Below are 27,177 nucleotides of genomic sequence, written 5' to 3'. Positions count from 1 at the left end.
CTTGATTGTAACTTGTGGTCATTTGAGTTACTGTTGCCTTCCTATCAGCTCGACGCGGTCTGGCCATTCTCTTCTGACATCAGCAAGGCTATTTTACCGAGAGAACTGCTGCTCACTGGATATTTTCTCTTCTCTGGATCCTTCTCTCTAAATCCTCAAGGTGTTTGTGTGGTAAAATCTCTGCAGATGGGCAGTTTCTGAAATACTTGTGAACTGACAACCATGCCACAATCAGTTAAATCTCATTTCTTCCCCATTCTGATGCTCAGTTTGAACTCCAGCATCTGACCATGTCTGCATACATAGGTGCACTGAGTTTCTGCCATGTGATTGGTTAACAAGTAGTTGAACAGGTGTACCTGATGAAGCACCTAGGGAAAGTTTCTCTAGTGTAGATCAATGGCACAGTCCAGTTTTTTGTTTTGAATTAAGCGTGGAGGAGAGCGTTTTGGGGTTTAGCAGCAGGGTGGAGAAAAACGTTTCACCTCTTGGTTGCCTTTGTTTTTTTCTTCCTATCCTCTTCTCCACCAGTTCCTTCTTGGAGACGGACACTCTTGGTCTAAATGAGAACAGCTGTTGGATGAAGTCACGACCTTTTTTTCTTCCCTCCACAGACGTGTCTTCTGATGAGGCAGCAGCACGAGGCGGCAGCTCTGAACGCAGTGCAGCGCTTGGAGTGGCAGCTCAAGCTGCAGGAGCTGGACCCGGCCACCTACAAGTCCACCAGCATCTTTGAGATCCCCGAGTTCTACATCCCGCTCGTGGAGGTCAATGACGACTTTGACCTGACCCCGATATGAGCTGTAGGACAGACGTGCTTTGCCACAGCGGCGGCTAAATTGCTGACACGAGCGGGCAGCCCGCACAGTCAGGGAACAGGAAAGGAAAAAATGTGAAGCATTTATAATGAGGCAGTGATAAAAAAGAGCACTTAAAAAAAGAGACCATTTTAATTCCAGAGCTCTTAGAGTCCAAAACAGGCCGCCCGCCCACGAGGACGGGGAAGGAAGACCGTCCAGGCCACAGACGTAGCCGGGGAGCCGAGACGAGAAGCAGGGCCAGGCGGTGCAGCGAGAGGAGGCGCCGTGTGGACGACAACACCTCATCAAGCAGGGTCACACAAGTGAAAGATTTCAATTGTTTTCAAACTGAGTGTTCATACATTGTGTACAGACTGTGCTCTTAATTTTTTTTAACTTATTTTATACATAAATTGTGCATTTGTAAATAGCCATGTAATTATTGTTTTAAACTTGTAAAAAAACAACAAAAAATGATAGATATTTTGATTGTAAACTTGTTCTGTCTGATGTTTTAATGGACCAAAGTTCTTTTTTTCCCTTTTTTTTCCCTTTTTTATTTTTTATTTTTTGATATGGAGTGTCCTCTTTGTTTGTGATGTTCTCGTTGTCGTTGGCTTAAAATCTTAAGCATGTGTTGGCTTCAGTTGCTTCTTTTTTTTTTTTTCTGTTTTGTTTTTGCTGTTTCTTCCTTCCTCATCTGGAAATCCACGCCACAGCTGGTGTTCTTTGACTTTGGCAATTAAATGCTGTGCATGCGTTGCATTGTTTGTACTTTTTTCCTAAAGAGCTGTACTGTGGACTTAATTGTGAGGTTTACTGAAGTGTTCAGACTATTTTTTGTTTTTCTTTTTCCCCTTTTTTGCGCCATTGTGTTATGTCCTTATTGTGGCCTCACTCCTCATGTTGTTCATTGTGTCTTGTGCACATTAAAGTCTGTTGTGGCTTCCAAGGAAACAAAAAACAAAAAAAAAATCATACTTTTACAGTTTCAATGTGAGATCACAACAAATCCTATTTTTTCAGCATAATGCCTTTTGAACGATAGTTCTAAAAAAGTCTATTTTAATATTTACTTGTTACATGACTTGTAGATATTTGTAATATATAATTGAATAAATTTTATTTGTTGTGAAATTACATTTTTTGTTGGTGTGATTCTTGGTAAAACCTATTTTCATAGTACAGTCACCTCAGCTGAACACTATTTAGTGGTAGTACTATGTTTAGCCAGTAGATGTCACTGTAAGCAGCACTGCACCTCCGGCTGTGACTTCATTCTTTTTCCTGTTGAAAAACAGATGCAGTAAAATAAAAGAGCAGGTTTTTGCTACCACTCAAAGGTAAGGAAGATGGGAAATGCTACTGAAGTCGTTATTTTTGGTGGTGTTAAATCTTTGAAATTACGAATATTGAGGGAGAGGGTCTGTCATTTGAATACCAACATAACTGCTCTCGCCTGTTTTAACAGTTTAAAATTTTCTGGAGCAGCATTTACGTTTAAAATAACAGTTTGGTAGACCATTAGTAACACCTTACTAGTACCAGTTGGACCCCTTCAGTCTTCAGAGCTTCTTTAATTCTTCATGGCATAAAGTCAACAAAGTGTTGGAAACATTGCTCTGAGATTTTGGTCCATTTTGACATGACGGCATCACACAGTTACTGCAGATTTATCGGCTGCACATCTCTGAGGTGCTCTATTGGACTGAGATCTGGTGACTGTGGAGTACAGTACTCACTGTTCTGCTCAACCAGTTCGACATGATTTGAAGTTTGACATGGAAGGTTTTCATTTTAATTATTTTATTCTAATTGTGCTTTTTTTATGTACTTTAATGTTTTTAAACATATTTTTTAATTATTTATTTATTATTTTAATCATGTCCTTATTGTTAAGCACGTTGCTCAGCACTTGCTGTTTTTAAACCACTATATACGTAAAGTTGGCTTGGCTTGTGTTATCCTGCTGAGGCAGCCATCAGAAGGTGGGTACATTGTGGTGATAAAGGGGTGACATGGTCTGCAACGATACTCTGGCTCTGGCATTTAAACAATGTTTGTGTAAATGTTGCAGATGAAAGTTCATCAAACCAGGCAACATTTTTCCACTCTTGGTGAGTCTGTGTGAATAATGGCCTCAGTTTACTGCTCTTAGCTAACTGGAGTGGGACCCAGTGTGGTGTTCTGCTGAAGTAACCCATCTGCTTTGGCATGTTGTGCATTTAAAGACGCTCCTCTTGGTGTTGGTTATTTGTCATCTAAAACCCGAAACTCATGTGACTGGATTCAAAACAGTTTGAAATGTTAAAGCAGTCCTGCTCATACACGCATGTCTTTAAGCTCAGCTTAAAGCTGAGTTTAAGTTTTCTCCTTTAGCAGATGAAGGTGAAGAGAGTCCCTTAATGTAAAACTCTGCTGAAGCAAGTAGCAAGAAGAAAAACCTCTTTGGGTGGAACAATGTCAACAGGCTGCTTACACACTATTGCATCAGCATTATTATTCCAGTAAGATGATATTTAAAGGAGTATAATTAACATGATAATACTAGTCCTACTTGGACCATTAATACTGACAAACCTAATGTGTTTTAATAGTTTGGTTTTATTTGGCTTTAACAGATTTTATTTGACACCTCAATCATTCCTGCACATCATTTTTATGAATGAAGGATTTACTGCTGGACCGTTACCTTCGACACCATAAGTTTTATCAGTGTGGAGCTTTTCCACTGCTTTAGTGTGTTTGTACGGTATATTTATACATGACAGTGAGGAATGATGTGGCACCAGCGCTCCCTAAAACATTTTTAACCTGTCCTTGTGTTGCTCTGTCTTCATCTTGTGCGTTCCCCACTTTTTCACATATTCTGGCCCTGAGAAATGCAGTTTCATGCCACAGTATTTTACATACGGCTGGAAAGACAAACTTGAAACAGTTTAGGATATGTAAACACTATGCTACATATAAATTGTCTACTCTGCAATATTTTGGATTCAAATATTATAGTTTTATTCCTCATCAATAATTTTAAAGCCTTGGTTAATTAGTTTTTTGCAGCTTTTAAAATACAAAATCTAATAATATCTTGCTGTGTTATAGGTAAGGGTTTAAAATCATCTGCAACTGTAACAGTAAAGTTACGCATATCAGTCAATCAGTAATTATGATCCAATAATGTGTAAGATTCTTAAGAGGGACATTTTGGATGAAAAGTATTTTTACTTTAGGTATATTTTGGTTTGGTTATACATCACAAAATAATTCTCTGATTTCTTTACACTTCCCTTTGACATATTCTTATTCCCTCTGACACCCACACAACTCATAACAAATGGAAATTAAATAAAATAAACCTAAGCAAACTAATCTTGAAAACTTTCAAACCTGATTTTTAGTCCAAAACAAAATTCATCACAAATTTAAAGTTAATTAACCTTTGTACAGATTAAAAAACAACAACTTGATCACTGTTAAAAAAAACACACACACACACCTTTCTTTACTTGACCCTCATTTTTTTTTTAAAAATTTCCTAAATCCGATTAAAATGTTAATTTGCCTTCCTCCCCTGCAGCTATGGAAGTGGTGACCAGTTGGGTCTTTGATGAAGTTTCACAAAAAGCCATGTAAACACCTGTGGAGTTAAACGCCCCATCAGAGGGTTTCTGCGGCGGCAACAAATGAGCGAAGGGTGGCGTCGCGGCGGGAAGTCTGATCAGCTTCACGGCTTCAGATGACCCAATGAGCAACCCACAAGGCCACTAATGAGAGTGGAGACAAAAGGGGGTATGTAATTGGGCAGGGGGGTGGAGTGAAAAGTAAATACTTCCTTTGTTGTTGGGGGAGAAAGAAAAAGGCAAACAAAACCCACCTGCGTTGGAAGAAGCGAATTTTACGCACGACACTTTTACGCACCGACCTCTCAAACTTTGCTCCGGGCTCATATTTACGTTAAAGGTGAGCTGAATGATTCATGCTCGTCACCCGGTGACTGTGTGTGACCCGAAGCCCGGTGTTTTCCTGCACAGACGCCGGATAGAAAAAGGAGTGTGTGTGTGCCTTTAAGGCGCCCGACTGCCTGTCGCTTTGTGCTGCGGAGAGACTGACGCCCTCTGGACACAGTGGACACTTGAGCGGCGGCAGAACACCATCCTGGAGAGGTTCAAAGAGAGCACAGCCCCAGTCCTCCTTAAAAAAAAAGGAAAATCGCGAGCTCGTTAACTGCGTTGTGGTAAGTTTGAGACTCTCTAATATCTGCATTTACTCGCTGCTTCTTTTTTTTTTTTTCCTTTTTTTGCGCACTCGATTCTCTTGTGGCTGCGTGCGAGTGAGACAAAGTTTTGAGCAGAGCAGGGGAGGGGAAAAAGAGAGGTGAAGAAACGCGTTGAGGACTCGGGGAGCTAATGTTCCTCACATGTTCTCTCGCCGTCATGCGAAATGCAACAATGTGCGGCAAGTGTTGAAGTGTAGGAGCGGAGAGGCGAGATGGGAGAGAGTGTTAAAGCGCTACAAAAATAGAAGGGGGTAAAGAAAGGGGGGAGAAAGGGAGCTGATGTTGCCAGATGTGTGTGTGTGTGTGTGTGTGTGTGTGTTGTTCTTCTTCTTCAGCAAAGTAAGTAGTGTTGGCTTTGAATGAGATGTGACGCAGGCGTTTTACAAAAGTTAAAATTAAGACTTTACAGAAAGGCACAGCAGTGATTTCCACATTTGCATCTACTTTATTACTGTATGTGTGTGTATCCGTGTGTGTGTGTGTGTGTGTGTGTGTGTCTTTTAACAGTAGAAGTTCGATGTTAACTCTCACACAAAATGGAGAACTCTCCAGTCCATCAGAGCTTCACTTTCCACTTTTGGAATTAAACTGTTGTTGTTTTTTGCCTTAATCCTCCATCCCTGATCTGATATCCTGTGATCTGTCTCTGGTTGATGTAGGACTTTTCCCAGTGCCTTGCTGGTGAGCCGTCAGGATGAGGCCCGGTGAGCTGATCCTCCCCGCTGTCGCCGTTCTCCTCTTCCTCCTTTCAATATTATCTCTGAGCTCCGGCTGCAACAAAGCCCTCTGCGCCAGTGACGTCAGCAAATGTCTCATCCAGGTAAGGGATGCTGAGGTTTTCCCACGCCTCGTGACCTGCGAGCTGCTTTTGGTTTTTGCACCTTAAACGTGGAGCCGAGTCCTGGATGTTTGTGGTGAGGCGGTGTTTTAAAGCGTGTGTGAAAGAATGAGTGTTTGCAAACAGGCTTCACCTCTCTGATGTAACTCTGTGGTTGCAGACACATAATCTCAGGTGCACTTAACTCACGAATGTGATGATCTTCTCTGGAGATTAAAGCGGCAAAGTGCAGCCAAGTTCAAGCTTTTCATCCTCCAGGGTTTACAGCTGTTTTGTGTAAACAGGCACAGTTGTGTCTCTTGGCTAAAACACAAGTCAGAAGTTTAAAGTGACAGCAGTAGGTGGACGAGGAGTCCGTTTTTTTTGCCGCTTTGCTTCCATAAAAGCAGCAAAACTGTACGGCGGCGCTCCTTTGAGCGGTAGCTGAATTCACTGAGGGGAAATAATGCCTCCGCAGTCGGTCTGTTTTCTACAAGTTCTTCTCGTAACAGTAAATATCCAACGGCAGCCAAAGTCGAGTCTAAAAATCTGCCAGGATAAGATGAAGATTTGGACCTGGGAACAAAGATGGAATCTGTTGTGAAGAATGCAGATACATTCCCTAGATAATCCCGGAGGCGTCTGAAAGGGAGCGGACCTGTGAAGCTATCCAGCCTTCAGCTGATAGGGAGTTGGATGTCTTTCTTTCATTCTGTTCTGTTTGTTTGTATTTATTTATGTGAGGTTCTTTTAGCTCTGCTTTTAAAAATTTCACATCAAACTCGTTGATGCTTGTTGACTTTCTAACATCACTTCCTTCATGTCACTTTTTCCTCACACGTGAAGTCCCAGCGGGTGTTTGGATGAGGGGTTCAGCTCGCGCGTTAACACGGATTCCTGCATGAATTCTTGTTTCGAGTTGGTTTTAGAAAAATCAAAAGAGTTGGCCTGACTTTCCTTCTGCTGTCAAGCTAGATTTTTGCTTGGCTGCTGTCCTGTAGGTCAGAGCTGTGTGTTTAGCTTTCCTGCCTCTTCCATTACAGTCTTTAAAGTACTGTCATTAACCTCAGTGGCTATTCCACCTGTTTAACCTCTTGTGAACGTGAGCTGCAGCTCTGTTTTGCACCAAACTGTATTCTTGGAGCAGGATGTTTGCAGCCGTGCATGTAAAGAGAGGAAGCTATTATTATTATTTTTCTTTGTTCAAGTTTTGGCTTTTAGATTGTTTAGCAGAAAAATTTATGTATCCAACAAAATCCCGAACATGTTCTGCTTCCAAAGTTTTTCTTTTCTTGGATTTAGATTTTTTTTTTAATTTAGTTTGCTAAAACAAGACATTTTGAAGGGCTGGCTTTAGTCACGAAGACCAAATTCATTGCTTAATTAAATGAAATAATTAAATGTATGCAGTTTCCAGTTGATTTTAACCACTAATGTGGTTACCATGCAAAAAAAAGCATTGCTGCAGGACTGCAAAATACATCAGTACTACAGCGCTGGCTTTAATGCAAAGGTTCAGGTTTCTGCAATTAATTAAGTTACCAAAAAATCTGCTTGGCATGCAGTGAATCAGAGCCCAGAGGGGTCTAAGCTGCCCTGTGCTCTTCCTCCGTTTTCCTGGTTGGTAATCCAACCTTTCCCCATTTGATCACTACGTTGCTTCAAGGAAAATTTTCGTGCAGCAACTACCAACAGTACAACAAGACATGTAGGACATGGTTAAATGTAAGCCGTGAGCAGTGGGTATGAAAAGAAACAAGACTTAGAGGCAGGAGATGAATCCATAAATGTTAACGAGGTGGGGGAAGTAATTGTTTGATCCCTACTGAATTTGTAAGTTTGTTTAATTTTAGTTTAATTTTAATTGGGAGAGGCAAAATATCAACCAACAATCCAGAAAAAACACAAGAAGTTATACACTCATTTGTACGTCACTGAGGTCAAGGTCAAGGTCAAATTTATTTATATAGCACATTTCAAACAGCCGATGCTGCACAAAGTGCTTAACAATATAAAAATGGCATTAAAAAGCAACAATGTAATACAATAATAATCATAAAAAACAATAATAGGACAATAAAAGAATTAAAACAATAACTAAAACTAATTCAAATAAGACCAAAGTGCTTGGATCATAGTGTGTTAAAAGCCAGGGCATAAAAATGTGTCTTTAGTAATGATTTAAATTGCTCAAGTGTTTGTGCAGATCTAATATTTAAGGGGAGACTATTCCAGAGTCTGGGACCTGCCACAGAGAAGGATCTATCACCACGGGATTTGAGATAAGTCCGTGGGATTTCACTGAGTGAAATAAGTATTTGATTCCCTACAACCCAGCCAGAATTCTCCAACCTCTCCATCACCTGGGAAAGACCAAAGAGATGGCAAAGGATTTCAGGGACAAGACTGTAGACCTGCACAAGGCTATAATGGGCTACAACACCATCAGTATGAAGCTTTGTGAGCAGGTGACAACTGTTGGTGTGATTATTTGGAAACTAGATATGGAAAATGACCATAAATCGCCCTGCAAGATCTTGTCTCATGGGGTGAGGATGATCATGATGGTGGTGGATCAGCCCAGAACTACACAGGAGGAGCTTGTTGACGATCTGAAGGCAGTTGGGACCAGAGTCATCAAGGACCCCATTGGTTACACACTACCTTATAATGGACTGAAATCATCAATTCATCAAACTTACAGATTCATCAGAGGATCGAATACTTATTTCCCACATTGTGTGCAGCTTTAGAAACTGTTACAAGGAATTTTATCCGTGCTGTTTTCACACATGCACCACAGCCCTCAACTTTTCTAAGAGGTACCCGCCGAGGATTTGTATGAGGGCGCGTGAGTATCTGATACAGCCAGAAGAGACCTCCTTTGGTCTTTAAGAGTTTGCTTTGTGTGACGTCTGATGCACTGATGTGAGAGTAGTGCAGGTGATGGTGCGATGAATACAGAGATACTGATATTTTCAGTTGGGAAAAATGTGGCTGAGGCGAAAGGAAACTTAAGAAGGTGTCCCGAACTGATTCTGCAAACATCTTCCGGAGTTCATGTGTGAAAACGCCTCAGGAAAATTGAGAAATCCTCGCGTGAATCATTGTAGCCAGGAAATTCCTGGATTTTGTTGTTTTGCAAAGGTCTTAAATTGCTAAGTGATGTAAAAACAGTTGAGGAAAAATGAGCTCTCTTCCAAAAATCTTCATAGGAAATACAGCCTCTCGTGGCTTTTTTTTTTTTTTTTTAAAGCTTACTTCTTTTTGGATTAAACTCCTAAACAAATCCCTTCGTTCTGGCTTGAGTTTCCCCAGAACATTTGAGGCCCTCTATTTGTTCTTTACTTCCAGGTGGCTTATTTCGCCTGATGAATCACTGCTCTGGACAACAGCTCTGTAGCTTCCGCGACCCCGTCGACACCGACTCGCTAGCTGTCAGAGGCGAGAGCGATTTATGTGTGTGTGCGCCGTGAAGGAGAAACTTTTCTGCCTCTCTAGCCCCTCTGTAGACGCTCCATGTTGCTTGTGATTAGTGGGATTTGCTGTCCGACGCTCACTTTTGCGCTCTGCTGCCATCTCAAGTCATTTGTCTTGAATTCCCTAAACCCCCACCAAGGGGTGGGGAAACATGAGAGCAGGAGGTCGAAGAGGAGGGAGGGGAGGTTAAGGTCAGGAGGAGGTGTGTGTGCGTCTGTGTGGAGAGAAACCTACAGTTTTGAGTCTAAGATGTGTGTAAAACTTCACAATCCAGCTCTGTCCAGGACTCTGCACACCAGGGTGTTTAGCAGGGTGGGGCAGCAGATTTCAAAGCTGACACACAACAGCGGTCGCTCGGTGGGACGAGCGCATACTCACTTTCCCTCCAGAGCCCTTTTGTCTCGCTGCAGCCGGGCTTTGACTGATTGCAGCGGTTTCCACTTGAGAGCAAGGGTAGCCTAATAAGAGCTCTTTAAGCCGTTAAGATAACCTCATCCACCTCAGTGGGGAAATTGTTGTTAGTAGGGTTGCAACTACCACTTGTTCTGATTAGTCTGTCCATTCGTTTTCCAGCTGTTCCCCAACAGCGTCAGGCAAAGGTGAAGGAGGTTCCTCGAGCCCAAAGCAATGTCTTCAAGCTTCTTTTGTCAAGCAATATGGTGAAAAAGCAAAGAGGTTGAATTTACTATCATAGGAGATGAAGAGTTTGAGAAGCTTAGGCAAGTAAATGTTTAGTGTTTTTACTTGGTGAATGACTTTCAAAATTGATTCCATTTTATTGTTTTCTGGTAATTAAAAGCTGAAACATTTGGTCCTCCTGTCCTGTCACGCTGTTCTTGATAAAGCTGTTTTTGTATCCTGTTAAATTTATATGAAATCTGCTTTAGGGTGATAGCAGCCAAGAAAGAAAGCTTGAAAAGAAAAGTTGACAAATAAATGGGACGAGACCTTGTTTCCTTTTTTTCCCCTTCAGTAAAAACAATGGAAACTCTACTTTTGGACGTAGTTATATCAGATCTAACAGACTAATTATGTCTGTGCGTTAACTATAAAGCTAGAGCAAGAAGACAAATTGCTTGTCTCAGAATAAAGACAGAAAGGCAGAAGTGGCTGTGTTCAAATCAGTTTGCATAGCTCATTTTTTTTCAGCCTTCACTTTTTTTTATGGCCTGTAATTTAAAGAATAAATCCGGTGTGGTATCACACAATAATGAGGTCTGAGTGCAGTTCTTACAGATGCCATCTTTGAGCTGTTTCTCCAGATAGCCATCCCGCCCGCTGTGATATTATGCAGCAGATTAAGGCTCTTACATGTACAGATGGATTTAAGAAGTTGCCATTTCCAAAGACGAACTGTATTTTATGTCATCTTCTTTTTCTTTGTGCTGTTAAGATGAGATAAGATAACCTTTATTAGTCCCACGCGTGGGAAATTTGTTATTGTTGGTGGTGTCCTTCAAACCACTGGTGCTCTGGAAGAGAATACATTTAAAAAGATTGTAGCTATAAATCTAAGTCTAGCTCTTGATGTTGGTTTAGACAAATGATCATAAAGCGCCCTTACCTAATTTCACCCGTGCTGGAGGATTAGCTTGTGCTCACAGGTGCTAGGTGCTGCCTCTCAGCAGGCTCCTGGAAGTCAGCTGGTTGAGACAAAGTCAGTTTTTGTTACGATGTCCTGTCTTCATGTAGGTGCTAAATGGATTGATATAAAGTAAAGGGAAAAATGTGTGAAGTGAATTGTGCAAAGCTACTTAAGTAAATACCCGAAACAAAAATATGGAGCTCTAATTTACTCTTTGCACATAGCAGAGAGGTGCTTATTTTAAAGCTAGCTCCCTCGAAGTTTTAGCTCATTCTTAACAAATATAAGGTAATTAACATCACTTTTTAAATTCTTACCCCTAAACATGTGAGCAAGTCTTCCACAAAACGCTCCTGAAGCGTAGGCTAGCTGGAAATCTGATGTGTAGATTTCAAGCTAGCATTCCTTAAGTTTCGAAATGTAAGCTAATCAGTTATTTTAGTTTTAGCTTTATATTTGACACTTTTTCCCCCCATTTTTCCTACATCTTCGTAATAAGTGAGCACATTTTCTGAGAGCATTTTAAAGAGGGACAGGTGCTGGTTTGTAGAAGTGTAAACCTTAAAAATAGTAACTCTAAATTAAGCTAATGAAAAGTGTTCTTGCTTTAGTGCCGTACTACACATAACGACAGTATTCTTAGCTAAGATTCAGGGTAAAAAGTGCTAAAATGTGCCTTAAATAACTAAAACATTTCTTCAAAAGAAAGGTGGTTATGTACTGTTATGTATTTTATATTTTTTTTTATTGTTTTTAAGTGGATACAGCTACAGTAGCAGTTAGTAGGCAGTTAGCCTGGCTTTAAAACAGTAAAGGCTAACTGCAGGTCTATGCGTTTCCCCACATCTTTAAAAAAAATAAATAAAAAAAAATACGTTTTGCCTGATTAAGGCTGAAATAAGGCTGCATGTTTTCTTCCCAGGAGCAGCTGTTTAGTTTTTTATAATTTCACCCTTAAGAGTCATAATTACTCATGGGATCTGATGTTGATCAGAGGTTTGGGGATTGAGAGGCCAGTGATTAAGTGAGCTCTGTGTGTTTCTTGCAATCCCTCGATGGTGAGTCACTGAAGAGAGACTGTCTACGTGTAAAACATGGTTTCTGCAAAACTGTAAAGGAGACTCGGGAAGAAACAATGGTGAAAAAGGGAGTCATGGAGGGAGCAGCCCTGTCCTGGTCTCCAGGTGTTTTCTTCTCCCTCCCTCGTCATGTTCCTCCCCCATCCCAGTGACCTTGACATGGAGGAATGTGCTCCCTGTTTAGTGTCATGGGGGAACAGGAGGGAGGAAGAGGAGCTCCTCTGGCACTCTCACTTGCTTTTCAAGCCCACCAACTGCGTTTTTTTAGTTTTGTGTCGTTTTAACTCTAAACGCAAACTGCACTGCAGCACAGGAGTGCTGTTTCCATGTGTTTGTACAGGAGGTATTGCATCAGCAGTGGTTTCATGTTTGTGGATGTTTGCAGAAACTTGTAGCTTCCATCTTAAAAAAAAAAAAAAAAAAAAGCATCGTGAGCAGTTGAGCTCAAGCCTGTGTGTGTGTTAAGCCTCTGTATGAGATCATGTCATTACAAAGACTTTTATATTTTCTTTCTTATTTGCACAGCTGTTGTTTCATTATAGTTTTTTGTGTACTTTAATAAATTGGATTTCACTTCATGTTACCAATATGAGGACCTGAGCTGTGAAATTCTCAAAGTCTTTCAGGACTCTGGTCTGGAAAAGTATTAAGACTTTAAAGGATAATTCCAGTTTTTTCCAGGTTGGCACAAACCTGGAACAAACTGGTTTGTTCCAGTTTGAATGTTTTGGACATTCAAAAACATCCACGTGAATGTTTTTGAATGTTTGTATCTGTTTCATGCAAACTCTGTCATCACTGTACAGATATGTAGAAAATGAGAGGGACAGGAAAAAAAAACACAAGATCTTTGCACACATTCAACTTGTGTGCATTTAATAATCGTTGTTCATTTTGTTGTTTGTTAGTTAGTTTATTTTTTTAAGTCACTGAAAATTGCACTTCTTGAAAATTTTTCAAGATTTTTTTGCATTTACCTGCAGACGAGCAAACCAAAGATTTTTGTCTTGCAAGGTCAAAGGTGTGTGCCTTTATCTATCTTGTTGAAATCAGTGTGCACTGTGTGTTATTGTTTGTACAGGGAGTGCAGAATTATTAGGCAAGTTGTATTTTTGAGGAATAATGTTATTATTGAACAACAACCATGTTCTCAATGAACCCAAAAAACACATTAATATCAAAGCTGAATGTTTTTGGAAGTAGTTTTTAGTTTTAGCTATTTTAGGGGGATATCTGTGTGTGCAGGTGACTATTACTGTGCATAATTATTAGGCAACTTAACAAAAAACAAATATATACCCATTTCAATTATTTATTTTTACCAGTGAAACCAATATAACATCTCCACATTCACAAATATACATTTCTGACATTCAAAAACAAAACAAAAACAAATCAGCGACCAATATAGCCACCTTTCTTTGCAAGGACACTCAAAAGCCTGCCATCCATGGATTCTGTCAGTGTTTTGATCTGTTCACCATCAACATTGCGTGCAGCAGCAACCACAGCCTCCCAGACACTGTTCAGAGAGGTGTACTGTTTTCCCTCCTTGTAAATCTCACATTTGATGATGGACCACAGGTTCTCAATGGGGTTCAGATCAGGTGAACAAGGAGGCCATGTCATTAGTTTTTCTTCTTTTATACCCTTTCTTGCCAGCCACGCTGTGGAGTACTTGGACGCGTGTGATGGAGCATTGTCCTGCATGAAAATCGTGTTTTTCTTGAAGGATGCAGACTTCTTCCTGTACCACTGCTTGAAGGTGTCTTCCAGAAACTGGCAGTAGGACTGGGAGTTGAGCTTGACTCCATCCTCAACCCGAAAAGGCCCCACAAGCTCATCTTTGATGATACCAGCCCAAACCAGTACTCCACCTCCACCTTGCTGGCGTCTGAGTCGGACTGGAGCTCTCTGCCCTTTACCAATCCAGCCACGGGCCCATCCATCTGGCCCATCAAGACTCACTCTCATTTCATCAGTCCATAAAACCTTAGAAAAATCAGTCTTGAGATATTTCTTGACCCAGTCTTGACGTTTCAGCTTGTGTGTCTTGTTCAGTGGTGGTCGTCTTTCAGCCTTTCTTACCTTGGCCATGTCTCTGAGTATTGCACACCTTGTGCTTTTGGGCACTCCAGTGATGTTGCAGCTCTGAAATATGGCCAAACTGGTGGCAAGTGGCATCTTGGCAGCTGCACGCTTGACTTTTCTCAGTTCATGGGCAGTTATTTTGCACCTTGGTTTTTCCACACGCTTCTTGCGACCCTGTTGACTATTTGAATGAAACGCTTGATTGTTCGATGATCACGCTTCAGAAGCTTTGCAATTTTAAGACTGCTGCATCCCTCTGCAAGATATCTCACTATTTTTGACTTTTCTGAGCCTGTCAAGTCCTTCTTTTGACCCATTTTGCCAAAGGAAAGGAAGTTGCCTAATAATTATGCACACCTAATATAGGGTGTTGATGTCATTAGACCACACCCCTTCTCATTACAGAGATGCACATCACCTAATATGCTTAATTGGTAGTAGGCTTTCGAGCCTATACAGCTTGGAGTAAGACAACATGCATGAAGAGGATGATGTGGACAAAATACTCATTTGCCTAATAATTCTGCACTCCCTGTAGGCTTCTGATTGGCCAGCACGGTTTGGGCCGTATCATCACCTGTTGCTTTGGCAAATTTTGTTCGTTTGTTTGTTTGTTTGTTTTTTAATTTCCTACAGCAAAAAAAGGGATTTATTTCCTCTTAGAAGTTAACCTGGATGTTTTACTTGTTAGCAAACATGAGAACCACTTTAATAATAATTCTTCTGCTGCTTCTTCTTGCTTCTTCTGCTTCTTCTTCTGCTTCTGCTTCTGCTTCTTCCTTTTTGCTGCTTCTTCCTTTTTGCTGCTTCTTCCTTTTTGCTGCTTCTTCTTTCTTCTTGCTGCTTCTGCTGCTGGCAGAAAAATGAGTCTTAATAATTGTCCTCACTGAGTCTGTGGGCCGACCTGGATGTCACCAGCGGGCATGTTCAATATCCAGTTCTCCTTTAACTGTTAACTCTCATCTGATGGGCTGGATTTGATCTTGTGGATTTCATTAGGATTCGTAGTTTCTGTAGAAAAACTTCTTTGGGAATTAGGCACTACAAGAGAAGTGGAATTTTTAGTTCCACTATAATCAAGAGAAGGGAGATGATGCTCTCTACAGCTGACGTCTCTAAAGTTGGTCAGCTTGCATCACAGTAATGGCACTACTGCAGGAAAAAGGGCTATTTTTGCCCTAAAGTCAAAATGAAGACATCACTGACCACAGTGCTTATATTAATGTTAAATTAAGTGGGGCTGAAATCAAGGTTATTATAGTTTTAGAACTAAATCTAGATGTGGGGGGGAAGTGGAAAATCCTTAGTTTTAGTATTTGTTTGAATATAAAATAATTTCTTACCACTTACAGATGAGACATTGATGGTGTGTTTGTTGAGCTTTGAGATCTCAGCCAAACTGTGAGTCAACTGCTTTTGGTTAAGTGGGATTTTTTTGTTTGTTTGTTTTTTATCATAATACACTGATTTTCCTAAATCTTGCCGCTGACACGTGTCCTCCATGCAGTAAAAATTTTAAAAGTCTAAAACCAACACTGAAAGCAATAAAAACTAAAATAAACATTTTTTAAATGATAAAATCTGAACAGAAATCCAAAAAACAAAATAAAACAAAACCTCATCAAATTAGAAAATGCTGAACCATGGTAACCACTGTTATTGATTACATTATCCTCAAGTAAATTGTTAACATGTGGCTACGTGATGACTACAAATACAAACATCATCGGCCTAATTAGCCATTTTATTGTGAATCAGTTGAATTCTTGGTTCAGCAAACCGAAGTTGTAACAAAGTGCAGTTTTTCTTTAAAGAACATGTCAAATGTTTGACTCGATCATAAACCGAGACCTGTGATGTGAAAGTGTGGATTTACGTGTCCGGACTTGCTGCGGTCATGAAAGGAAATGCTGTTTCTTTTTCCTTTTTTTTTCAGTTATTTGAGTCTGCGGTGACGTCTCGCATTCTTCGATGAATGCCACACGCAGAGCGCAGTCTTGTAATGGCCTGTGTGGGTCCTGTAATGTTTTAATGGTACGTCTGCTGTTTGAGCAGCGTGTTTGCTGTGATTTGAAGCTTCTGCTGCACCTGTCAGACACCTCCACATCAAATTCATCAGGTCTGAGATGAGTTTAGTAGTCGGGTTTTGTTAAGCGGTGTTTAATGCATACAGTCGTGTGAAAACGAGGTACACCCCACAATTCAATGGCTTTTAGAGCTACTAAATAAATAATTATATTGTGTATGACTTTATCAGACTGCTGCATCACTGTTGAGGACTTCTTCTTTACGACATTGCTTCAGTGCATGTAGGGTGAGGTCCGGACTGGGCTGTAGAATCTTTTCTTTTTCGGCCTGTTGTAGATTTGCTGCTGTGTTTGGAATCATTTTCCTGTTGCATAAGTCAGTTCAGCCAGATACTTTCAATTCAGTTTTATTTATACAGCACCAAATTACAACAACAGTCGCTTCAAGGCACTTTATATTGTAAGGTAGACCCTACAATAACACATAAAGAGAAGAACCCAACAATCATATGACCCCCTATGAGCAAGCACTTTGGCGACAGTGGGAAGGAAAAACTCCCTTTTAACAGGAAGAAACCTCCGGCAGAACCAGGCTCAGGGAGGGGCGGGGCCATCTGCTGCAACTTTTTGGGGAGAGAGAAGGAAGACAGGACAAAAGACATGCTGTGGAAGAGAGCCAGAGATTAACAACAGGTATGATTCAATGCAGAGAGGTCTATTAACACATAGCGAGTGAGAAAGACGACTGAAGAAGACCTACTCAATGCATTGACTAGAGTCATATTTGACTCTAGAAAACTTCCATATACACAGAAGTTTGTATATACTTTGGTCTCGTCTGTCCAGAGGACATTGTCCCAGAATTGTTGTTCAGAAGACACTTTGCAAACAAAGCCGTGCCGCCGTGTTCTTTTAAGAGAGAAGAGGCTTTATCCTCCAACCTTTCCAAACAAGCCATATTTGTTCAGTCGTACTTTCATTGTCACTAACTTTAATATTAGAAATCCTAACCAAAGCCTGTACAGTCCAAGGTGTAGTTCTTGGATTTTTGGAGTGTCTCTCAGTTTTGCATGGTCTGGCCTTGTGGTGAATTTGCTGGAACATTATGACCTGAATGCTCCAGACCAATAATACTGTCAAACGTCTGCTCTTTATAGAGGTGATATTCTCCACACACACGGTGTTGCAGAGTAATATTAAAACAGGGAACAGTAGGGTTCTTGTTTATTTCCACCTGTGTATTTCAGTTTAGCCCAGGAGCGTCACTTCACCACTGCACAGCTGTGATGTCTGTATTGGACACAGTGGACATCAAAATCACTCTGCTGGACAAACTACGTGATGACACGGTTCCACCAAAGCATGCCATTCTGCACGATAATGGTCTTGCACAGGTCTCTGTAATGGTTTGCTTCTATCCTCGCTGTCCACACTCTTTATCTCAGTGGAAAAAATTACTGATGTGTAGCAAGTATACTTGTACAGCCATTAGCATAATAATCAGGACAGCAGCCAGTACCATCTAGTGTTTTGGTAATGAGTCACGAGCTGTTTGGTGTCCTCCTCAGCAGTCGGTTTGATTTGATGTTCCTGCTTTGCTGATGCACGTTTGTGTTTTCTCCTGCAGGAGCTGTGCCAGTGTCGTCCGTCTGATGGGAACTGCTCCTGCTGTAAAGAGTGCATGCTGTGTCTGGGGAATCTTTGGGAGGAGTGCTGCGACTGCGTGGGTGAGTGCGGGGACTCCATTTTTATTAGCAACGTATTTTAAAGCTGACAGAAAGTTGGTCCGTATTGTTTTAGGTTTGGAAAACTTCACTGTTAGTTCAGGCTTCTGCACACTGGTTGGTGATATCTGCTGAGCTCAACATGTGCGTAAGACATTAGTGTCAGCAGCGATGGATGTGTGTACCGCAGCGCTCAATTTGTTGTGAAGTTTTGTTTACAAGGATTTATTTCCAACTGTAACCAGCGACGTAACACTGAAGTGCAAACACAAACACGCACACATACAGCACCAAGTCACATCACAAGTGTTTTTGTTTTGTCCTTCTGAACTGTATGACTCAACTTGAATCACCTCATCGCTCACTCTACGCTCAAAAAAGGTGACATGAAAATGCTGCCGTCCCCTCCTCCGTCAGAGAGAAATGGGGTGAGACATCAGGCCCAAGGTCTCCTGCTTTCCTGCTTTTTTTGCTGCCTTTTCTGAAGCATAGTTTTTATTTTGTTGTTGTTTTTTTTCCTCCACATTGAGAAAAAACCGACAAATGGCTAATCGTGCTGATACGGGACTCTGTTGTGAATCCTGCCTATGTTCAGAGGGTTACATAGGGAAAAGTACCCATAACAATGAGAATACATGGCTTTAAGGCCAGCTCAAGACAGCGCTTGTTTCAGTCAGAAGTATCACATGAGTTCCTCTGTGTTGGGGGAAAAAAAAAAACTCTGGGTCCTCTTTATAGATCAGATTGACTTGAAGAAAAATGTGGTGAGAACTGTGCAGACCTCTTCTGAAGCACTCCTGTGTGATTTGAAGCAGTGTGTGAAGGACAAAGCAAAATTTGATGGAAGTGTTGTGGCATAGAAGCAGAGCCTGTTCATGCTTAGTTTATGCTACCCCGATTGCTTCAATTTATGGAGGGATTTGTCCACGGAGAGGGGTTTTCAAATTATGTAAATATGCTCCCGACAGTCGTCCAAACTCCATGCTGCATGGTGCTTGACATGGATGAGTGTGTTTGTTGCTGATCGGCTGATGAGTAGGCGGGGACAGGGAAGGTAGCAAAAAGGAAGAAGTTCAAAAAAATTCCACAAATTTCCCAAAATCATCTTCGTGTGCTAGAAGTTCACTATTTTCTGCGCCTGATGGACCCACAGCAACCTAACCAGCAAGAGTGGCCACGTATTTAGGACACTGCCCATTTGACCACAGGCGTGCTCTGCAGGTAGGCATGCAGTCCCAGGCTGCCCACACTGCCATCGCTGAACCATAATTTCCCCATAAAGATGAGCTGAGCTCATCAGGGAACCCAGTGGCTGGCCTATTAGCTCAATCATTTAGCTTGTGTGCACCAAACATTAGTTACGAATGTAGATGATTCCAAAGATCTCAAGAGCTAAATTGTTGTCAGATGAGCATCAGTGGTTTCGAGATTGCATTTTGTAAAATGAAATCCCAGTTTTGTTGTAAGAAACCCTGATGAGTTTTAAACTCCCCCCCCCCCCCCCCCCCGAATAAAGAAGGTAATGAGCACTATTGCTCATAATCTGACTTGTAAGGTAGTTCAAATAATTCTGACACTGATCTGTTTCCATACCTGGGACGTGTCAGTTATCTTGAAGTCTCACCTCTGAGCTCTTTCTCCCAGTAAAAGCCTGAGAGCGAGGCTGTAATGCGCTCGACAGCTGAGAAGCACGCAGGTTTAAACCGCTGCAGTTTGCTCAGGGTGTTGCTGTAGTGATACCAGAGTGTGAGGTGAGCGGAGCCAGATACCGAACGTGTCTCGGCCTCCGTGCGGAGAGGACGACTGTTTATCAGAGCACAGGAAATTAAAGTAGCACTTCCACATATGGACAGAGAAGTCTCGAGGTGCTCCAGAAGATCAAAGGATGGAGAGGCCCCGAAGGGAGAGAGAGGCCGAGCTGCTAAAACGAACTCTTGACTTTTGGTTAAAACTGTAACTCACTTCAAACCAGCAGGGGTGGTTTGAAAACCAGACAGAGAAACAGTGAACAGAGTCAAAGTTTAAGAGCCTGACTCGGAGCTGTTAAAGCTATCCAGACTGTATGAGGCATCTTATCACGAGTTTTTTTTTTTAAAGCTCATTTAATTTAGCTGTGCATCTCTTTATTCTCATTTTGTGTGTTTGACTCTCGCAGGTATTTTTGTGTCACTCTGACTGTTTTGTGTCCTTTTTGTATTTTATCTTGTAGTTGTTTGTGTGTCTGTTCTGAGCTTATTTTATGTCTCTTTGTGGTGTTTTTGCATCTTGTTTTGTGGTTGTACTGTTCCTCTTTAAATCCGTTTTGCACATTCTTTTCTGTGTCCTTGAGAATTTGTGTGTGTTCTGCTTTCCATTTTGCATCTCTCTCTTGTTTGATATTTCTTTGTTTCTGTCTCTGGTGGTTTTGCGGCTCCCCCTAATCCTTTTATATTTGTTTGTTTTGTAATTCTGTATGTAGCTTAGCATGTGCATTTAGCTTATTTTGCACTTCTTTTGGTTTTTATTCATTTATTTACTTATTTATTTGGTGGAGGTTGTTTTACCCCCACCCCCAAAATCACTTCCTGTGGAGGGTGCCTGCATCTGTTAAGAATTTTATCCGTAGCCGTTTTCACACGCTGCACTTGCACAGATTGAAACGCTCTTAATAACCTTCCAGATCCCACAAAGTCTGCGTGGCGTAGGAGACTCCCTCATCTAAATAAAACAGATTTCCAGAAGCGATAACATGCGCACACACTGTTGGTTTAACGTGTTGAAGCTGTGTGCTACGTGTGAGAGAGGACACCTGTTGACACGTCTCGAGTCCCCTCACGTTGTTTGGAGTTTGTGCGAAAACGCGAGCACGAGGTTTGAGCTCTTGCCCTCGTAAACCAGTCTTCTCTCAGATCAGCTCCGGCAGACAGATATTGCTTCACGTGCTGACAGGGAAGCTTTATTAAAGCTCTTTCATGTGGAACACGAACACAAGAATCTGACACTGAGCTCTGAACTCCATCCCGCTGCTCCTGCTGCTGCTGCACAGATGTTGCGTGCCGTTTTCCCCCCGGACAGGCCTTTTACAATACACCGAGGATGGCTTTTAGCTTTGAGCAAGTTTATACTCCTCATTTATGTTTTTGCTTTTCCTCCTTGCCGCTACCCTTATGTCTACTTTAAGTAAGTTTTCACTCTAAACATGCTCCCTGTGCCAAATTCCATCTACTTTGAAGTGTGTCTGAGAGCGGTTAGAGCGGCCCAGCGGCCGAGTGGAGGGGAGAGGACGGTTTATATTTTAGAGGAGGGAGGGAGGACATGGAGGGAGGACCCATGTGTACATTTTATCGAAAACAGCTGTTCTGGCTCTGCTTTTAGCATCAGTTTTGTAATCCAATTCCTCTGTCAAACTCCGTTCTCCATTAAATGATTTAGCCATTAACTATAATTCACTTTGACTCATTTGAAGGCTTAGGAAGATCATATCTTGATGTGGGGACTTTGTCGAGTGATTACTACTGTATTTGGAAATTAAATGAAGTGTTAAAAAGGCCTTAATTGAGACGAGACGTTTTTGACAGTGGTGTGGTTTTACAGAACGTGTGTGTGTGTGTGTGTGTGTGTGTGCAACCGTAAAGGGGAAAAATGTCTTAATGCTCAAAAATGCATATCTATTTTTGAGATGACCTCACTCAGTTTTTCAAGTAGATTTGTGACCCACAGTCACGTCCTTGGTGATATATTGGAATAAAAATGACATAAAATGTTTATTCTTCAGTTGAATCGCACAGTTCTCAGTGAGCAGGTTTACACCTAATTTTCTAATTGTTCATTAAAAGACTGTAAATTATAAAAGAAGAGGGTAAGTTGTAGGATCTTTAATTCTCTTAATTATGATCTAACATTTTTCTTAAGATCAAACATCAAAATATTAGACTTGGATTTTTATTTGCTATTTTTTTTTCTTAATGAGGAAAATTATTAACGTTGTGGATTCGTGAAGGAGACAAACGTGTGAACATTGAGGAAATTAAAGGTAATCGTTTCTCAGGTGTGAGGCAGCGCCCTGTTTTATTGAAAAGGACGGGAATCTGACAAGGTTTCTTTTTCACAAGACAAATGAACTGAGGCTACTTCCACACATTCTTTTTGTTTGTTTGTTTGTTTTAAAGTGGGGACTTTGTTTTTTGTCTTAAATATCTACAATATCAAGGGCTGTTGAGCGTGCCAAGGCAGCAGGTAGTGATGTGTCGAAAGGTTGTCTAATCAGAAAGCTGCAAACACCACAATTTTGTTGTAAATGTACAAAGACTAGAGCTAAAGAGCTAAAAACATGATCCACAGTGTGACATCAAAAAGGATAGAAAGAAACACACCTTTGATGTTGCAAGACGATCTTTTTCCTTTTTCACATGTAAATGCAGAAATTGAGATCAACCGTAAATGAATTTGTGGACTAGACCAAAAATCGACTAGACCACAGAGAAAGTTTACTAAAATATTTACTAAAAAAACCCTTGCACTTGTGCACAGGACCTGAGAACTTAAGGAAAGAAATCACGTTGTTGCCTCTCAGGTGTTTTGGAATGGTCATGATTCTCAACTTTTTTAATAAAATAGAAGTTTTATAGGAATGAAGGCATGAAATAAATTTAGGGGAAACCCACGGAAACCTCGGAGTCATGGCTGTTCGTACGTAGGAATAAAAGTCTTCCACGCTGCTGTGCAGGACTGATAACAGTCACACGAAAACGCTTAACTTCCTGGTGACTTACCCCTATGAGAGTATCAGTCAGATTTCAGTAAAACAAGATTAATTTGTCCTGAGGGACTGACTGTGAGCCTCCTCGACTTCTCACCACATTTTAATTCTTATTCATTTGTGCAAAAGAGCTGACCAGTGACAAGAAAACCTCACACATTACAATAACCTGTGATTGTGATGGATCATGAGCCGGCCCATTCCTTCACTGCTGTTCTAGTTTACTGCTTCTGTCTCTTTTTCTTAAACTTTGTGAAAGTCTGCTGCTTTACACTGTATTTATACTGAAATAAACATGATCTCAATGATTTCCCGAGTTTTGCAACTATACATAAGCCTCCATCAGAGAATTGTTGATCACAGCAAACACTGTATCATGTAAACTAATAAACCTGATTCCTTCCAGGCTACTGAGTGTAGTAAATGACTAGCATAAGGTCTAAAATTGGCTCTGCATGTAACTGAAGCCAATGAATACAACTGGACAACGTAAAAAATTGAGGGAAAAATTCTTTATACCGTATGTTTAAATTAATGGTCTTTGTGCCCTATTTTCCAAGTTTCATTGTTACTCTGGATAATCCAGTAACTCCAATAACTGTTACTTTTGTATGAATTAATAAAACCTGACAGTGATGTCTATGGATTATCCAGAGAAGTGGGGAAATTGCCTCGTGAGCATCAGACCTTAAATTTTATTTAGCTGCATTGTGTTGGTGAAGTCAGAGTTTCAATCAAACAAGACTTCCAGCAGTTTCTGCTTTCTGAGATGATTCCTCTGACCTGATCCTTCACTGTGCTCACTCACTGTTTTCACATCAGGGATGTGTAACCCAAAGAACTACAGCGACACTCCAGCCACGTCCAAGAGCACCGTGGAGGAGCTGCAAAATCCCATCCCCTCGCTGTTCCGCGCCCTCACGGAAGGCGACGTGCAGATCAACATGATGGTCGTGTCCTTCCCCATCTCAGAGGAGCTGTCGCATCACGAGAACCTGGTTTCCTTCCTGGAGACGCTCAATAGCCAGCACGAGAACGTGACCGTGCCTGGCAAGAGCATCCACGGCAGCCTCGACAGTCAAGGTAACGCCGCTGCGTTAGCGTGGAAAAGTACCTGTTCACACTTTACTACATGGAGGTGTGATCATCAAGTTTGAAGGAAGTGTATTTCTGTCATTGAGGCAAAAAAAAAAAAAATTAATGTGGCGGGGGTGAGTAAACTATTGCAATCCAATTAAAATTTTGGCTTTAATATTATGTCAAAATTTTGAGTTGGAAATCTAAAGATTTCAACTTAATAACTCAAAAGTTTCCATTATATTCTCACAATTTTGACTTTGAGTTATGTTCTCATTAGTTTGAGTTGGTAAGTTGAGATTTTGACAACCTGCATGTCCTTTTTCCTCGATTGGCGGAGGTTTGTTTCATCCTTAGAATGAAAGTGTGTTTTGTTTTGGGGGTTTTTGTGTCACTACTTTGGTCAGTAGAGGGTCCTCATTGATGCTCCTCACCTGAATAGACTCATGAATGGGCGTCAGGTCAATTACACGATTACTTCAAGTACAGTTTTGCCGTAATGTTTTATGTTGCTTTAATCATGTGTTTCAGCGTGCTTGAAAGCAAACTTTTACTGGCTTTTTACAGATGATTGATAAGTTGCTAATGTAATAAAAGAGAATAAAAATAAGTAACTTAAAGCACATAAAGAGAAGTACATTTAAAACATAAAAAGGGCAAAAAAGGAATAACGTTATTCCAGTTACTGTAGATTAAAAAGACAAAACATGAAAGTATATTTTTATGTAATAATCAGTAAGTCCTAATGAGTGAATAACAGAGCAGCAGATTTATACAGTCAAAAAATAAATTAGAATAAACTACGGTGTACCCACAACGAGATAAAGAAATGTGTATAAATGATGCTTCAAAGATGGGTTTAAAAGTTTTAATGCTTCCAGCTGCTCTTTAGTCCTTTGTAACTGGCTCGTTCTTTTAATGTAAAGTTTAAATGCTGTGTGCACGCCGACGTATCAGCAATCTGGGACCCTATCATCTAGTCTGATGACTCATCCTCAGGGGGAACAGCGTGTTTTGTTTTTTGGGTTTTTTTGATTGCTTGTTTCTGTGGCCGGCGGATATCCAGGCCAAGACTTCCTCTTCTGTCTGCAAATTGTTGTTTACAAAAGCAGATAACTTTAAAAAATGACTTTTTGACAGATGCAATCTGTCCGTCTCCCTGCACACAGATGGCTTACCTGCACGCAAGCAAAGCCCACTCAAATATGATTGGTCAGTAAAACCAGTTCATTCAGTAAAACTTGGACTAGGAAATCGAAACGTGTCCAGTATTAACTTTTTGTCATGCCTACAGATGTTCGTATATTAATATACAGCTTTCTGATCATAGAGATTCATGCTCGCGTAAGAAAATCAATGCTCTAATAAAGATTCATAATCAATACAATTGTTGGTTTTAATAAAGTAAAAGATTTGTGTCGTTGTTTCAGTGTTCAGGATCTTTCAGGCTCAGTTACTTTGACACATGTGGTCACAGTGGTGCCAAAACAATAAGCTGAATCACTGATCAATAATAAAATCAAAAATAAAGCGAGCTTGCGCATTAACATTAATTATATGAGGTAAAACAAAAGACTTGCACATTTAAAGTTCAGTAAATAATTCCTCTGCTTTACATCTGTAATATTTTCCGTTATGGTGTGATGGACCACCAGGTGGCTCCACTCACACCCAGTGTGAGGGGAAGTGAGAGGGTGAGGTTTTGGCATTTTGAATGTTCAGTTGTGTGAAGCTGTGATTAAAGTCGGAGTAAAATATTGGATCTCTCATGTCGTCTTGACATACCTCCACAATGGCATCTTTGATATTCTAATAACGGGTTATGTGATGAGAAGCCACGTTGAGTCATCATGGGTATGAATGTCATGGTAATTTGGGGCTTTTGAAGATTTCTTTAAACTGTTCTTTTTCCAGGGTAGAACAATTGTGCAGCATAAATCTTGACTTTAAAAAGCAAGATTTGGGTGCACAAGTTTGAATTTACTTTTGGATTTTCAGGGTCAAAAGTGTTCATACACTCAAATATTTAAATAAGCGGTAATGAATATTCTATAATGGCTTTGGACTTGACATGGCAAAGGTCTGTTAACTTCTTGTTATTAATCATGGTTGACTGCTACTACTACTCTTTGCCAGCATAAAAAGGACTTCACAGCGCTCATCGGACTGACCGATACCTGGATCTGCACAGAGTTCCTTGTACTTTCAAACTTGTGCACTCGATCCTTGTTAAAGTCGTTAAAGATGTACGCTGTGCAATCATTCCCCCCTGGAAAGAGAAGGGTTCAAAGGAATGATTAAATGCCTAAAATTACCATGACATTCATGCCTGAGAGGAGTGTATGTAAACCTCTGACCACAAATGTATATCAGCGAAACCACCGTATTCCACAGAAATTGTAACTAATGATGAGAAGCCACCTGGTCCACTAAAAGTGGTCAGTCTTTTCCTAAATGTGCCGTCTCATATTGCTTTACATTCTTGAATGGCTCTCACAAAACTCAAGACTTACTGCCATTTAATTTTTCCTTTGTTCCCATCGTCTCTTTGATTTGTTCACATTTATGCTCACTCACTGAGGGTAATAAAATGTGACCTGATGGGTCAAAGTCTTGAACGGTGACCAGTTTCGGTTGGATCAGACTTTTGCATCATTACAGCAGGACTGCGCTGCCAGAAGATCTCCAGCTAAGGGAATTGTAACTGAGATGAAAGTGTTACGTTGCCATTTTTATTTTAATTCGAGGCCATTTTGGCTCTCAACCTCTATTGCTTTATTTGCTATAAAGCAATAATGAAAGCAATCCCTCAGAGCTGAGCTGTTAACTCATTAAGCTCACCAGAACACACAGTCATACTTGATGCAGCAATTTTACCTCAGCTTTTAAGGAAAAGCAGGAAAATTGAGGGTTAAAGGTTTAAGTTTTTTTTCTCTTTACTGGATCTGTGACTCACACCATCATCTTTGCATGTTGTTCTTTAATTTCAGAGAGCATGTGCACTGTGGTCTACTTTGACGACTGCGTGTCCATTCGTCAGTGTAAACTATACTGTGAGTCAATGGGAGGATCCAAGTACCGCTGGTTTCACAACGCCTGCTGCCAGTGCATCGGACCGGAGTGCGTGGACTACGGCAGCAAGCTTGTGAAGTGCATGAACTGTCTCTTCTGAAGTGCGGGCACATATTGGTACCAAATGCTTGCCCCATACCGCAGGACTGGGGGCAGAGGAAACTATGACTGTTATGTGCTAGCATTCCTCAGTTACCTTGTAAAATGCCCCTGCAGCCCTCCTCCTACCCCTGCAAACTTTTATTCTGCTGTTTTTGTTTCACTGTATATTTTTAGATTTTTTTTTTTTTTTTTTTTAAATAGCATTTTTTTCCTTTTTTACTAGAGTTGTATATGAATAATGTATTTTTACAATTATGGTCCGCTAAATCCCAGTCTCATGCCAAATAAAGATACGTTTTGGTGACTGTT

The 27,177-nt window shown here is 40.8% G+C and overlaps 2 protein-coding genes and 1 long non-coding RNA gene across 6 annotated transcripts in view; 2 read left to right on the top strand and 1 right to left on the bottom strand.

Moving 5' to 3' along the window:
* Positions 1 to 1,775, top strand: part of ankrd12 (ankyrin repeat domain 12) — a 37,281-nt gene extending 35,506 nt beyond the window's left edge. For all 3 annotated transcript variants that reach the window (XM_003448514.5, XM_005476662.4, XM_019347952.2), the window contains one exon: positions 615 to 1,775. In XM_003448514.5, coding sequence (XP_003448562.1) covers positions 615 to 800 — 186 coding nt within the window. In that variant the 3' untranslated portion in view covers positions 801 to 1,775. The remainder of the gene's footprint in view (positions 1 to 614) is intronic.
* Positions 1,438 to 2,871, bottom strand: LOC112842925 (uncharacterized). The gene is made up of 2 exons (XR_003214981.1): positions 2,340 to 2,871; positions 1,438 to 2,087 (listed from the first exon to the last, which is right to left on the bottom strand). It is a non-coding gene; the product is annotated as an uncharacterized LOC112842925 (long non-coding RNA).
* twsg1a (twisted gastrulation BMP signaling modulator 1a) lies at positions 2,122 to 27,177 on the top strand. Of its 2 annotated transcripts, none has more exons than XM_005476661.4 (5): positions 2,122 to 2,143; positions 5,736 to 5,896; positions 17,783 to 17,882; positions 23,440 to 23,700; positions 26,685 to 27,177. In XM_005476661.4, exons 2-5 carry the CDS (start codon positions 5,771 to 5,773, stop codon positions 26,864 to 26,866), a joined length of 669 nt encoding a protein of 222 aa, XP_005476718.1. In that variant the 5' UTR covers positions 2,122 to 2,143; positions 5,736 to 5,770; the 3' UTR covers positions 26,867 to 27,177. The 2 variants fall into 2 exon arrangements, with proteins under 2 accessions (XP_005476718.1, XP_019203900.1); XM_019348355.2 differs by lacking the exon at positions 2,122 to 2,143 and adding an exon at positions 4,399 to 5,034.

Source organism: Oreochromis niloticus, linkage group LG18 (genome assembly GCF_001858045.2).
Source record: "Oreochromis niloticus isolate F11D_XX linkage group LG18, O_niloticus_UMD_NMBU, whole genome shotgun sequence".
Classification (NCBI taxonomy): Eukaryota; Metazoa; Chordata; class Actinopteri; order Cichliformes; family Cichlidae; genus Oreochromis; species Oreochromis niloticus.
The sequence above is the reverse complement of the archived record's forward strand: the minus strand, read 5'-3'. Positions and strand labels throughout refer to the sequence as shown.